Here is a 13,373-nt window from a genome sequence, read left to right as displayed (position 1 = left end):
TTATTGCCACATTTATTTTTTCATATCTTGACCCGTTTATTTGTTTTTCAACTTTTTGTTTTTTTTATTTCCGCTTAATCATATTTAAAGACTTTTAAAGGACGGAAAATTGATTTAATTTTTAATTTTTGCCTTATAAAAATGCTAAAATACGAGAAATAAATAAAATAAATATATAGTTATACATATATCTTACTAGAGCGCCTTTGTTTTCATTCATATGTTTAAACTATGTAACAAGCCTAAGCATAAGATCTAAGTTTGTGATATCAAACATAAATTAATTTATGTGATATCTTTAATACATCAATAAAAATATTATAAAAAAAAAAGTACCATTTTCAAAATTTTTCATGGTTATAAATCAAAAAATTATAAAGGGGAAAAGACGGGTTTGCTCAGTACAGAAAACTTCAAAACTGGTTTATACGCGACATTATAAAAATTTTAGAAGGCATACAACTATATGAATAATTTTTGTTTTATGGTAATAAACATAGGAATACAAATAGATTAAAATTTATTTCATGCAATAAGAACCTGATATAAGTAATGAAAATTTTATCTTTTTTTTAATCTCAAATGTTTGTGAATTTAAGGAATATCTGAACAGTTTTATTATTTTCATAAATAAATATATTTAAGTAAAATCATAATTTTATGTTTTCCTTAAAAATGAAAAAGATTTTCATCAGTTAAAATAAAATAAATTAAGTATTTCCATATTAACGCACCTGAAATTAAATTTGTTCAAAATACGAAAGGAAAATATCCAAATAATATATTTTCCTTCTCTTTGACTCGTTAAGAATTTAAAAAAAAAATCGTGGGAAAAATTCTGCGCATTTTTTAAAAATCTACGCATGTTTATTTATTTGTAAGTATGTATGTATTAATATAATTATATTTATATATTTTTTAATTTGTATTTATATTTTTTTTATGTTTTTTAATTCTGCATTTTTTGCTATAAATCAGCTGAGATATATCCATCCCCAATACGCATTATAATATATAAGGACAATGATTATTTTTAAATGAATTAAAAAATTGTGAAACAGATTTTTATATACTCTTATAAAAATTGTATATATGAATAAATTTTTGATCATATATTATACTTTGGGGAAATAAAATGTCAAAAAGAACAAATGTTACGCACATGCATATATATAATTGCATACATCAAAACATTACATATGCATAAACTGGAGAAAAAATTAGTAGATTTCAAATATTATGTTATTAAATAAAGCGTTGAGTTAATGTGGATACAAGACGATTATAATATTACGAAGCAGTTTGTTCATGTTTTGTTATTTCTTATCCTTTTTTTTTCATATTATTATATTTATATTTTGTGATATATTTTTATTTTTTTGCAACTCTTATTTATAAAATTGGGTCAAATGAGTTATTAAAAAAGTTTTTTTTTTTTTTCCTCCTTCAAATAAAGAAATCATTATAAAAAAAATGGATGTAGAGGATAATTCAATGGATTTCTATAGTATGAGCAATTATGAAGACATTTCAAATAATAAAAATACAAAATTAAATGATAAGGAACAAGGTATTATATCGAACAAAGATCGTCCAATCTCCACAAATGGTATAACTGATTTAAGTTGCCCACTTGAAAAATCTTGTGAAAGTTTTGTAACCGTTTCAGATGCATATTTATCTTCTAGTTCTCTTTATAAAAGTAATTTTTATGATGATTATGAAGATAATGATGCTTATAATATTAACAATGAAGTTAGCACATTAAGATATAGTTTTAGTAAAAATAGCTCGAGTGATATTTCAAATGACTCTTTTTCCGATGATCAGTATGAAACTCCATATATAAATAAAAAAAATAATAATATTAATGTAAAAAATTGTTTTAATAAAAATTCTCACATAACTTATCAAGATGAAAATAATTCTAATGATAATAAAATTTGCGAAGGAAAATCTCTAAATATAGAGAACAACTTAAAAAACAAAATATCAATGCTGAAAAAAAAAACACAAGATATTTCCGCGTTTAGTAAAAGAGAAAATAAAACAAATGAAAGTGATGACATATATTCGAACCGGGGATCTAATGATGATTTAGACAATTCCACTCATATAGAGAATGCAAAAAATGGTAATAAAAAAACAGATGTTTCTGAAAATGATAGTAATATGGGGGGTAGGAAACAAAACAATGAACATTCGGATAAATCAGATCAGGAGGATAAAAACAGTAAAAGTGAAAATAGTGATGATGATCTTTATTCTGTTATAAGTGGGCCAGAAAATTATGATGAAATATTTTTGAGAACCCAAAAAGATGATTATTATATGAACGATAATATAAAATTGAAAAGAAATATCTTTGATGAGAATCAAAATAATAGTGGCCATACTAAGAATATTGAAAATGAAGATGACAAAAATTTTGACGATACTAAAACTAAATATACAACATCTACAAATTTCATAAAAATAATAAAATTTTCGGATCAATTAGAATCTATAAAAAAAAAAAATAACGATGGAAATGTATTTAGATCGTATGATAGTAGCCAGATAGAAGGAGGTGAAGACGAAAAAACGATAAAGGAAAAAAAAGAAAAAAAAAAACAAAAAAAAAACCTAAATGATAAATATAATGTACAAAAAGATTACGAATTTAAGAAACTAGTAAGATCTACAATTAATATGTGCCACCCCAAAATAAAAAATATAGATGAAAATGAAGATATATTATTTAACATGGATAAAATATCAAAAATTGTTATTGAAGATAATAATAAAGACGCATATAAAACTGATGATAGTGAAAATGATGATGATTGCGATACAAACAATAGCTTATATGACAGGGTCGATGATATATTAGATGATAGAAATAAATATATTAGGGAAAAAAGAGATAAATATTTTTCAGAAGTTAAGAATGGATTAAACATTGGAACTAATAATAATGGTGATGGGATAAGGATAAAAAATCCGAGTGATAAAAATGGGGACCATTTAAATAGTGTAATTGGAACTATAAAAAATAATGATGCAATAAATAATTGTTTAAAAACGGAGAATAATAAAAATAACGAAGAACAATATATTAAAACAAATATGGCAAATTCAGTATATTATTTAAATCATGATATGATTGAAATTAACGAAAATGTATTAAAATTATATAGTGGAATGTGTAATTATGTTGAAAGAAACAACTGCACAAAAAATATTGTAAGGATTGTACCACATTTAAATAATATATATGATAATAAAAAATTATGTTATATTAAAGATTCTCCTAGTTTTAGCGAAATTTATAAAGTGATTCCTGAATGGAAAGATTCATTTGAGCTACTAAATAAAAAAGCACAAACAGATACAGAAGATATGAAAAATATATTAAAAAGGATTGAGAATATTAAAAATGATTTAAATATTTTAAATAAAGATTTAGTAGATGATAAAAAAGAATTTGAAAATATAAAATTTGAAACTATCCAACATGAGTCTATGATATCAAACTTTGAAAAAAAAAATAAAACATATATAAAAGGGGTATTAAAATTAGATAATATGTCATTTAAACTAAAAAAAATACATAAAATTAATACAAATAATTTAAATAATTTTAATATAACAGAAAATGTAAATAGATTATTAAAATATGTAGATAATGCAATGACAGATTATTCTCAATTATTTAACGAAGAAAAAAGTATAGAAATTTTGCGTTTTCAGCAGTTAGATAATACTTTCAATATATTAACAAATACTGATGATGAATACTCTTTTCTTATGAACTTATTAAAGGATGAACTAAAAGAAATGATATGTGAAAAAAAAGAGCAATTACAAAATATTATTAGAAGAACAATGTTATATAAAGCATTTGATACTACCTCTTTTAAAGATCAAATAACTAACACACTAAATAAACAGACTTTATTAATTAACCAAATAAAATATAATTTACAATGTAATGTATTATTATTATTTGATATGTATAAAAAATTTTCAAAAAAAAATATAAAAATAATACAAATACCTGAAAATTATGTAAAAGATTATACTAATGAAGTTATTAAAAAAAGTTATATTATTAAAACATTTAATGATACAAAAAAAAATGTATCTAAATATTTTAATTGTGTCCATTTTACAAGAAATAGACCAATCACACACCCATTTTTTATACATTTTTGTTTGGGTGAAAAATTCTTATATCATTTTATCAACTTTGTTTTATATCCATTATCAGAAGAAAATCAAAAAAAATTTATGCAATATTGTTCAATACCTGGATTTAATTCATTTCTATTTGTCGATAAAGTTTTGAAATTACACAAAGAAGAGCAGCAATTTCCTAGTACCGATTTAACTTATGATTTTTCTTCTGCTTATGATAGAATTGGAAAAACAGATTATAATGATACATCTTTAATAAACCAGTATATGCAAAAATGGAATGAACTAAATCCATATTTACTTGCTTTGAGAAATGCATCTGAGTTTTGTTTCCAGCCCAGTTCCAATGATATTAATGACAATAATGATGACTATACTAGTTATACACTTATGGATTCAAAAAAAAATGTGTTTGATTTAATAAATCATATTCCAGATTCAATAATAGGAATGTCCAATGCAGCAACTGCAGCTGCTGCAATAGCTTCATCTTCAGGAATTTGCAATAATATTAATCCATCATTAGGATTTTCGTCATCTTTTGACAATATGAACAAGCTTAACAGCACATTTTCACTTTTAAATAATCAAATGTCAAATAATACAAATACCATGTTTAATAATATTACAGGAGTTGGCACTAATATTTCGGGTCTTAATAGCGGCAACTCATTTGCTTCAAATAATAATTTATTTGCAAATAATTCAGGAAGTAATTTATTTGGTTCTACTTTTAATAATTCTACAAACACAACTATGAGGAATAATAGCACTTCTTATGGAACTACAAATAATAATTTATTATCTGGAGGAAATTCTTCCCAAAGTATGTTTAATACTAATTTTCCCAAAAGTTCTACATCTAGTATTTTTGGTAATGCATCTTCTACTAGCAGTTTTATGGGTTCAGGAATAAATAATACGCCTAATGTGTCTGTAGGTGGATCGACCAGCTTATTTGGTGGCAGTGCCAACCTTGGAAATAATATGCTTAATACAAATAATAGAAACCCATTGGAAAATAACTCAGCTGTTGGAATATTTGGATCATCAAATTATTCTACTTCCGCTAATAATAATACGTTAACTGTTTCGACTCCTTTTGGAACTACAAACAATGATTTATTATCTGGAGGAAATTCTTCCCAAAGTATGTTTAATACTAATTTTCCAAAAAGCTTTGCATCTAGTATTTTTGGTAATACATCTTCTACTAGCAATTTTATGGGTTCAGGAATAAATAATACGCCTAATGTGTCTGTAGGTGGATCGACCAGCATATTTGGTGGCAGTACCAACCTTGGAAATAATATACTTAATACAAATAATCGAAGTAATAACATTTTAAATATTCCCAACACACCTACAATGGGCAATCAACAAAATAGTTTGTTAATAAATAACAATGCAACGGGTAATAATAATAGTGGGTTATTTAATAAAAGTACACTTGGTTCTTCGAGTCTTTTTAATTCTTCTATGAATAATAATGCAAATTCGCAATTTAATAGAACCACATTAAATACAGCATCAAGTAGTTTATTTGCCAATTCAATCACACCAAATAATAATAACATATTAGGCTCAAATGTAGGAATGAATAATAATACAAGTAGTATCTTTTCAGGGCTAAATAATAACAAAACTGCTATGCTTTCAAACAATAACATGTTTGGAAATAATTTGAATAACAATACAAATTCTTCAGGGTTAAATACTGGGCTGTTTTCATTATCTTCTGATACAAACAAAATTGGAAATAATAATAATAGTAATATGTCAAATTCTCTATTTACAAACTCTAGTGGTATGTCAAGAATTAATACAAATAATAATAATAATAATAATAATAGTTTATTTTCTAACGTGAATAATTATGGAGCATCGAGTAATAAAAATATGGTAAATACAAGTTCATTTAATAGAGGTATAAATATGGGAAGTAATAATACTATATCATCATATGATTTGGGTGGAAATACCAACTTCGGTAGTTTCATGGGTGGGAATACTAGTGGTAATAATAGCACATTTTCTGGAAACAATAATTATGGGGGGTTATTCGGAGGGAATAATGCACAACAGGGAGCAAGTAGCAGCATATTTAATAATAACAACACAAGTATGTTTTCAAATAATACTAGAGATACTAATATATTTAATAATTCAAATAATTCGCCATCAAAAAATATGTTCAATAATAGAATGTCATATAATAGCACTAACAATATTACTAGTAATAATAGCAGCACATTTGGAAATAAAACCGGATTTTCTGGGTCTAATAACTTAAACCAGTTTTCAACAACCCTCAACAATAGTAGTAATACTAGTGGCAACAATAGTAGTAATACTAGTGGCAACAATAGTATGTTTTTATCCAATAATAATATGATGCGAAATAAGTCTTCTTTTCCACTTTCAAATAATAACTATATGTCTAGTTCAAATTTATCAAATAATAACAGCTTATTTCAAAAAAACACATTTTCATCAACTCAGAATAATAGAGATTCCTTATCAGGCTTTAATACACTAAATAATAATAGTAGTAGTAATAATTTTGGAAATAAGTTTCAACAGAATGTAGGAAACACCTTTGGAAGTACTTTTGGAAACACCAGCAATAATAACATGTTTTCAAATAACAATAGTTCTTCTTTTGGTGCTAATACTAATACAGGTTTGGGTGCCAATAATAACTCAGTATTTCAGCAAACAAATTCAAACTTTCAATACAATTTTAAGCCCCAAAATAATAGTAGCTTATTTTCGAGATAATATAAAGCCCATCCCCATTGGGGAAAGCTATTTTTTTTTAAATTGATCTTATTACTGTTTCTTGCACGGAAACTGTGTTTTTAGATCATGTTTGTTTTATATTTTTTTATCGTTATTATTTTTTATCATTTTTTATCATTTTTTTTTTATTTTACATTAGTTTCCTCAAATTATGCCTTCTTTCTTTTGTGTATTTACCAACATATTCAAGCTTTTTTTTATTCGAAATCAAATAATCAAAAATTTGAATACCTTCGACGTTGCATAGACAATCATGCCTAGTTTTATTTTATGACAGGGGATAATATTTTATAATACCATTATAAATATGTTTCTACTAATATATGTTTACTTTAAATATATACTAGGAATCCTATAACTGCAGCACGTGTTTCAATATGCGATCTCATAGTTTCTTTTATTTGCCGCGATCTATTATGTTTATTACTAGTTATTTCCTGAATGGATAATATAAGGCATTTTATTTATTCCAATAGTGTGACAAATATTGGATAATAATATAACGTATTTGATACATATATTTTTTTCCATAAATAAAAGAATTTTTTATTATAGCATGCAAAATATTATTTTTATTTATGGTGGATAATTTTTGATTACTTTTATCAAAGCAATTTGAAAAAAAGACGAAATACGTGTGCATTTCCTAACATTCATATAAAAATAAATGCCAAAAATCCATTTTCATAGTTAAAAAAAAATTGTAATTTTTTAAATGATTATTTAAACGAATAAAACAAATATATAAAAGAAAAGAAATACGATGAAACAAGGTTAGATAAAAACTTTATGTTGTTTGGAAATGCACATTAAATGAAATACAGCAAAATAAACGAATATAGTAACAAAAAAATTAAAAATTGTATAATTCGCAACAAATTGGGAAATTAAGTTGCACAATAAAGGATCTACCAAAAAAAAATATATCACCAATTAATATGTCAAACATATAGAAATCGAAAAAAAAATACAAGAACTATATATATATGCATTATATAGTATGCCAAACAATCATTAATCCACACAAATATCGTTAAAAACCGAATATTTGTTGTAGTAAAATTTCTCAATGCTTTTTGCTGTATTATAATCTCCAAAAATTTTCAAAAGCAAAGAAGAGCTTTCAATTAATTTTTTAACAAATTCTTGATCGAATTGGTCAATTTCCTGATTAGCCCAAAAAATTGAAGCCTTCTGCAAATTTTCTAAAATCATAATATTTTTTATTCGATTTTCAAAAATATCCATCCAAAAAGTTGTAAGAATATGTATAATCCCTTCTATATCCAATTCGTTTTTACCTTTCGATTTTTCCCAAATGTTACTTTTTGGAATTTTACTATCTATTAGCCATCTATCTCCATATTCCATTTCCATAATTTGTTCTATAATAGGTGATAAATGTGCTGATAAAATGTGAAAAATGTTTAATATAATATCTAAGATTACATATTCATTATTTATATATATATCACTTTTAACATTCATTAAGAGATTTTGTATTAAATAAGAAGGATAAATTCTTCGGTTATTTTCATCAATTTTTAATTTAAGTATAACATCATCATTTATATTATGACTGCTTAATAAACTGTGAGCATTAATTATTATATTCTCACTAGAATTATATAAATTTCTATAAATAATATTTCCAATATTCCATGAAATATATAAATACGAATTTATAGGAATATTGTTTGAGTAATTATTTCCATGCATATAACAAAAAAAATCTCTAGCTGCAGTAATATTAATATTAGTAAAAATATTTTTTCGGTTAATATAGCATAAAGAATTTGAATTTACATTTCTTTTTTTTCTTAATAAATGTAAATTATGATCATGTATATTTCTTCTGAAATCTTCATTACTAGTATAATCAATAGTATCATTATCTAAAGTTACATTTTTTTTATCATTTAAACCATTTAAATAGGAATTATCTTTATCTACATAATTAGAATATACAGATATTATTTTATTTGACTTTGAAAAATCTGGAGAAAAAATATTTTTATTCCTTAAATTATCACTATAATCATCATTCATTAGTGTTTTTAAACAAGTCATATTTAATGAATCATCATTTGTATTATTTTCTTGTTGTGCATTATTATGTAAATATTGGCAAAATTGTCTAATAACACTTATGCTACATTGATATATAATATTCATATTTTCATCAATATTATTTTTATTAATTCCATAATTATTTATTATATTATTTGTTAGTGCTCGACATTCTAACAATTTTATAGGTGGGTAATAATAATATTCTAATATATGAAAAACAGCAGTACATTCATTGTATATCTCTACATTTTTTATAATAGTATATTTTGTCGTATTTTTAATATTGCATTTTATGTTGGAATTTACATTATTTATATCCCAAAATATATTTAAATAACATGATTCGTTCATAAATTTATATTTACAGTATCCATTAATACTTGAAAACATGCCATCATTATTACAACCAAATTCACTGCATCTAAGAGATGCTATTTTCTCACTAGGAAATTCCACCCAATTACCATCAGTCAATACTGATGATTTACCCTTTTTAATATCTGGTAATATCAATGTTTGCCTAGTAAAATTTATTATTAAAATATAAAGAGATTTATGGGATTTTCTTAATCTCGTTTCCCAATCATAATTTTTTATATTGATTATAAAACTAAGGGGTAATATTTCCATTATTTCCTCATTTCTATATGTGCTATAAAGTAATTTATCTTCTATTGGCACATCAGTATTATCATTATTATTAGTTGTATTAGTGTTTATATTATTACTACTATTGTTTTCATTTTTTCTAATAGCATTTTCCATATTTGTTTTTCTTATTTTCTCCTTTTCTTCTATACTTCGTATATTTAGTATTCTTATTAACCCTTTTTTTAGTCGTTTTTTGTGGTATTCAATAAACTTTCTCCCTTCCTCTGTTTCTAATATATTTATATAAAACTTGCTGTTATATGTATTATCATGACTATGTTTAACAATAAAATATTTTTGGTGCGATAATATTTGTTTTGTTTCATTTTTTAAATTCATACCCAATACAGCAGATGCGGTATTATCACCTAATAGAGGAATATCAAAACGAGAATCTAAAATATATTCTTCATTATTTATTACTACACAATATTGTAAAATACCGTAAAAATTACCCATTGTTTTTGTAAATCTGGCTACGCATTTACCTTCCCCTTTGCTATTTAAGCATTCAGGGGGATTTATTAACCATACCCCATGTTTAACTGAGTGCATATATCTATAAAATGCACAACTTGTTCCATTTATTATTCTTATATCACATTCTCTGCTCTCCATTATTATGTGTAAATATGCCAATGAATTATATATATTTATTTTATTTTTACTTTATTATGCGCAAATATATTTTTTGTGGGGGTAAATTTAATATCTGTATATTACAAAATAGTGTTTTCTCTACTTAAATTTTATTTAACTTTGCCCTTTCACATTATTGCTTGCATTTCTCACACTTTACATATTTCTTCTTTTATATATTTAACAATCATATTTCTTTTTTAGTATGTCATTCATATATATACACTTATAAATGTGTTTTGTGTGGCACGCTTTTAATTATTTTTACTTTTTTGCCTTTAAATTAGTTTATTTTTATATATTATTTTGTTCGTGCCTCCCTTTAAACATGCTTAGATATACGATATCGTCAAATCAAATACTTAGCTAATTCAAATATTTCTTTTTTATTTTTCATATAGAATTTCTTTTAATATGAAACATACAAGTTAATATATTTTTTATGTAAAAAAAATTTTTCAATTATTGTTTTTTGTTATATTTTTTTTTAATTATGCCTAAAAATTTGTACAAAACTTAATTATTTATGTGCGTGCATATTTGGCATTATTTATACTATTTTCGTGTTTCCATTTTTATTCTTTTATTTTTATTCCCATTTATTACATATATTATTTATAATTATACACAATATTTTTTTTCAAGTATTTGAATAAATTTACATTCTTTTATCCATATTTTCCAGCATGAATAATAAATATATTTCACTTTCCTCGTGCTAGGATTGTGGAAGGTTCTTTGCCATTTATTTGTGTTATTTTATCGTTTTATCCTTTATTAATCTTCCAATTTATTATTACAAATATTATAATTCACTTACGTATTTTTTTCATGATATTATTAGTTTTTCGTAAATTATGGGGGCATTATTACTAGCGTGAATAAATTATTTAACTTCATATATGTATAACTTTATTGTTTACTCCTTTTCTTTTTATAAATATGTAGAGAAATATCATTTGTGGCAAATAAATTAAAAAAAATATGTCAGCCAAAAGCAATAATAAAAAATCAGACAATTATTTATATACTTTTTAAAAACAACATTTAGAATCTACAATAATATTTTTGGTAAATGGTGTATAGACAAACAAAAATATATAGATATCATGTTATCTAATTATTAATACATAATATATGCTTCTCTTTAAAAGAAGACATATAAAAGGAGGGAAGCCATTTAGTGCAAATTTATGAAATTAGGAACGTACAAATTTACGATTAAAAATCGTCTATAATATATTCTTAATCATAATCACCTTATGCTTTTACCACATTTTGTTTCTTTTTTTAGCCATAATAAAACCGCTATATATATAGCATTATCTGAGCATTATGTTTCCTATAAAAATGCATTAATTTATTTATATACCTACTTATTATTTAGTTTTTTTTAATATACCTTTTTAGAGAATAGTAATACAATATAAACCCATTTATTGTTATTATTATACTGCAAATGGATTTATAAATATTTTATTATTATTGTATATATTATAGCAAAGTTCTAAATCAAACATAAAAACTAAATAAAATATATAATCATAAATTCAACATTAAAAAGTTTAATATTCTATAACTTTATAATATTGATAAATATTAATTTATGCAATTTTTTATGTTCTTAATTTATTCTTATATTCCATATAAAGAATTATACATATTATTTATATGAGTAATACTTAAATACACACATTGTATTAACATAATATAGCATTAAAAAAACAACATAATAAAAAAAAAAAAAAAGTTAAAATATATATATCATGAATGTTTTCTAAAAATATAATAGAGGATATGCACATAATGCAGCCATATATAAAAGTATTCAATATATATCCATATATATTTACATTTTTTGTGAATCGGAATTGATATATATAATGCGCATATTTTGAAAAATTATATATTTGCATTTATTCTTTTATGAATTAAAGGAAAACTTACGCTGTCTTTCAAATAAAGTGCAGTTCCTTTTGTTTTCCTTCTTTAATCAATATCAAAATTACTTAATAACTCTCCTTTTTGTATTTTAAAGGTTAGTTTCCCTAATCATATATTTCTCCAGGTATACGTAGAATTACAATACAATTAATTGTATTGCTTTCTTTTTTGATTATTCCTTAATCTTATAATTACAACTAATAATTTTATAAATCGGAGGAATATTAAAAATTAAATGTTCTTTTTTATATGCTTCAATTTAGGTATGTTCTCATATACATATTTCATTTGTTCTTTTAGATCAACATAACATGGGTGCGCAACTGCGTATATCTTCTTAATATATACATTACTGATATGGTTATATAAAAATATACCCCAAGTTATAATGTAAAACAAAACGCTAAAATTAACAAATGAAAAAAAATTGCCTATTAAATATATAATAACAATTACAGTTAGATTTTCCATTTTGTTTTTCCATAATAGGTATTTTCTGACTAGTGTCAATTTATCGTTTATTATCTCATATAAATATGTTATAAAACTTTCTAGGGCCTTTTTTGATACAATCTCTAACTTTTCATTTTCCTTGTAATCAGATACTGTATTTACTTGTAAAAATACAAATAAGCCACTCACCAAAAGTAATAAAATACATAATGTGCTTATAACTTGTATAAAGGTATGGTTAAAAATATATAGTAGCATATAAAATGCATTTATCGAAAAGAATATCGATAAATTTATTATCTTTGAATTGGGAGTCATTTTTGAAAACAAATTATATATAAAGTAATATATTATTTCTTAAAATTTAATTTTATATATCTTGCATACATGTAAATATATATTTTTTTATATTATATGCCTATAAATATTAATTCTTATTTTTACGATAAATTATATAAATCTAAAAAAAAGAAAAAAATATTCTATTTACTTTTATTAACATTATGAATAAGAAAATTATATGGTTATAAAAAAGGGTATTTATTTAGGGATAAAGAAGCGCTATTATTATTTAATATTATATATATAATAATTTATGCTGTATTTTAAAAAAAAAAGTAAACAAAAATAAT

At 23.3% G+C, this 13,373-nt stretch overlaps 3 protein-coding genes across 3 annotated transcripts; 1 reads left to right on the top strand and 2 right to left on the bottom strand.

The window, feature by feature from the left end:
* Window positions 1-1,473: 1,473 nt before the first annotated feature.
* PBANKA_1140100 (nucleoporin NUP205) lies at window positions 1,474-6,960 on the top strand (the record flags this gene model as incomplete). Its single annotated transcript, XM_034565963.1, has 1 exon — window positions 1,474-6,960. The coding sequence occupies one exon, from the start codon at window positions 1,474-1,476 to the stop codon at window positions 6,958-6,960; it is 5,487 nt and encodes a 1,828-aa protein (XP_034422607.1).
* A 1,035-nt stretch (window positions 6,961-7,995) lies between these two features.
* PBANKA_1140000 (conserved protein, unknown function) lies at window positions 7,996-10,323 on the bottom strand (the record flags this gene model as incomplete). Its single annotated transcript, XM_034565962.1, has 1 exon — window positions 7,996-10,323. One exon carries the CDS (start codon window positions 10,321-10,323, stop codon window positions 7,996-7,998), a length of 2,328 nt encoding a protein of 775 aa, XP_034422606.1.
* A 2,196-nt stretch (window positions 10,324-12,519) lies between these two features.
* On the bottom strand, window positions 12,520-13,059 carry PBANKA_1139900 (reticulon-like protein, putative; the record flags this gene model as incomplete). Its single annotated transcript, XM_034565961.1, has 1 exon — window positions 12,520-13,059. The coding sequence occupies one exon, from the start codon at window positions 13,057-13,059 to the stop codon at window positions 12,520-12,522; it is 540 nt and encodes a 179-aa protein (XP_034422605.1).
* Window positions 13,060-13,373: the final 314 nt, after the last annotated feature.

This window comes from Plasmodium berghei, assembly GCF_900002375.2.
Source record: "Plasmodium berghei ANKA genome assembly, chromosome: 11".
NCBI classification, from domain to species: domain Eukaryota; phylum Apicomplexa; class Aconoidasida; order Haemosporida; family Plasmodiidae; genus Plasmodium; species Plasmodium berghei.
Note: the sequence above shows the minus strand (reverse complement) of the source record. Positions and strands in the feature narration are given on the sequence as shown.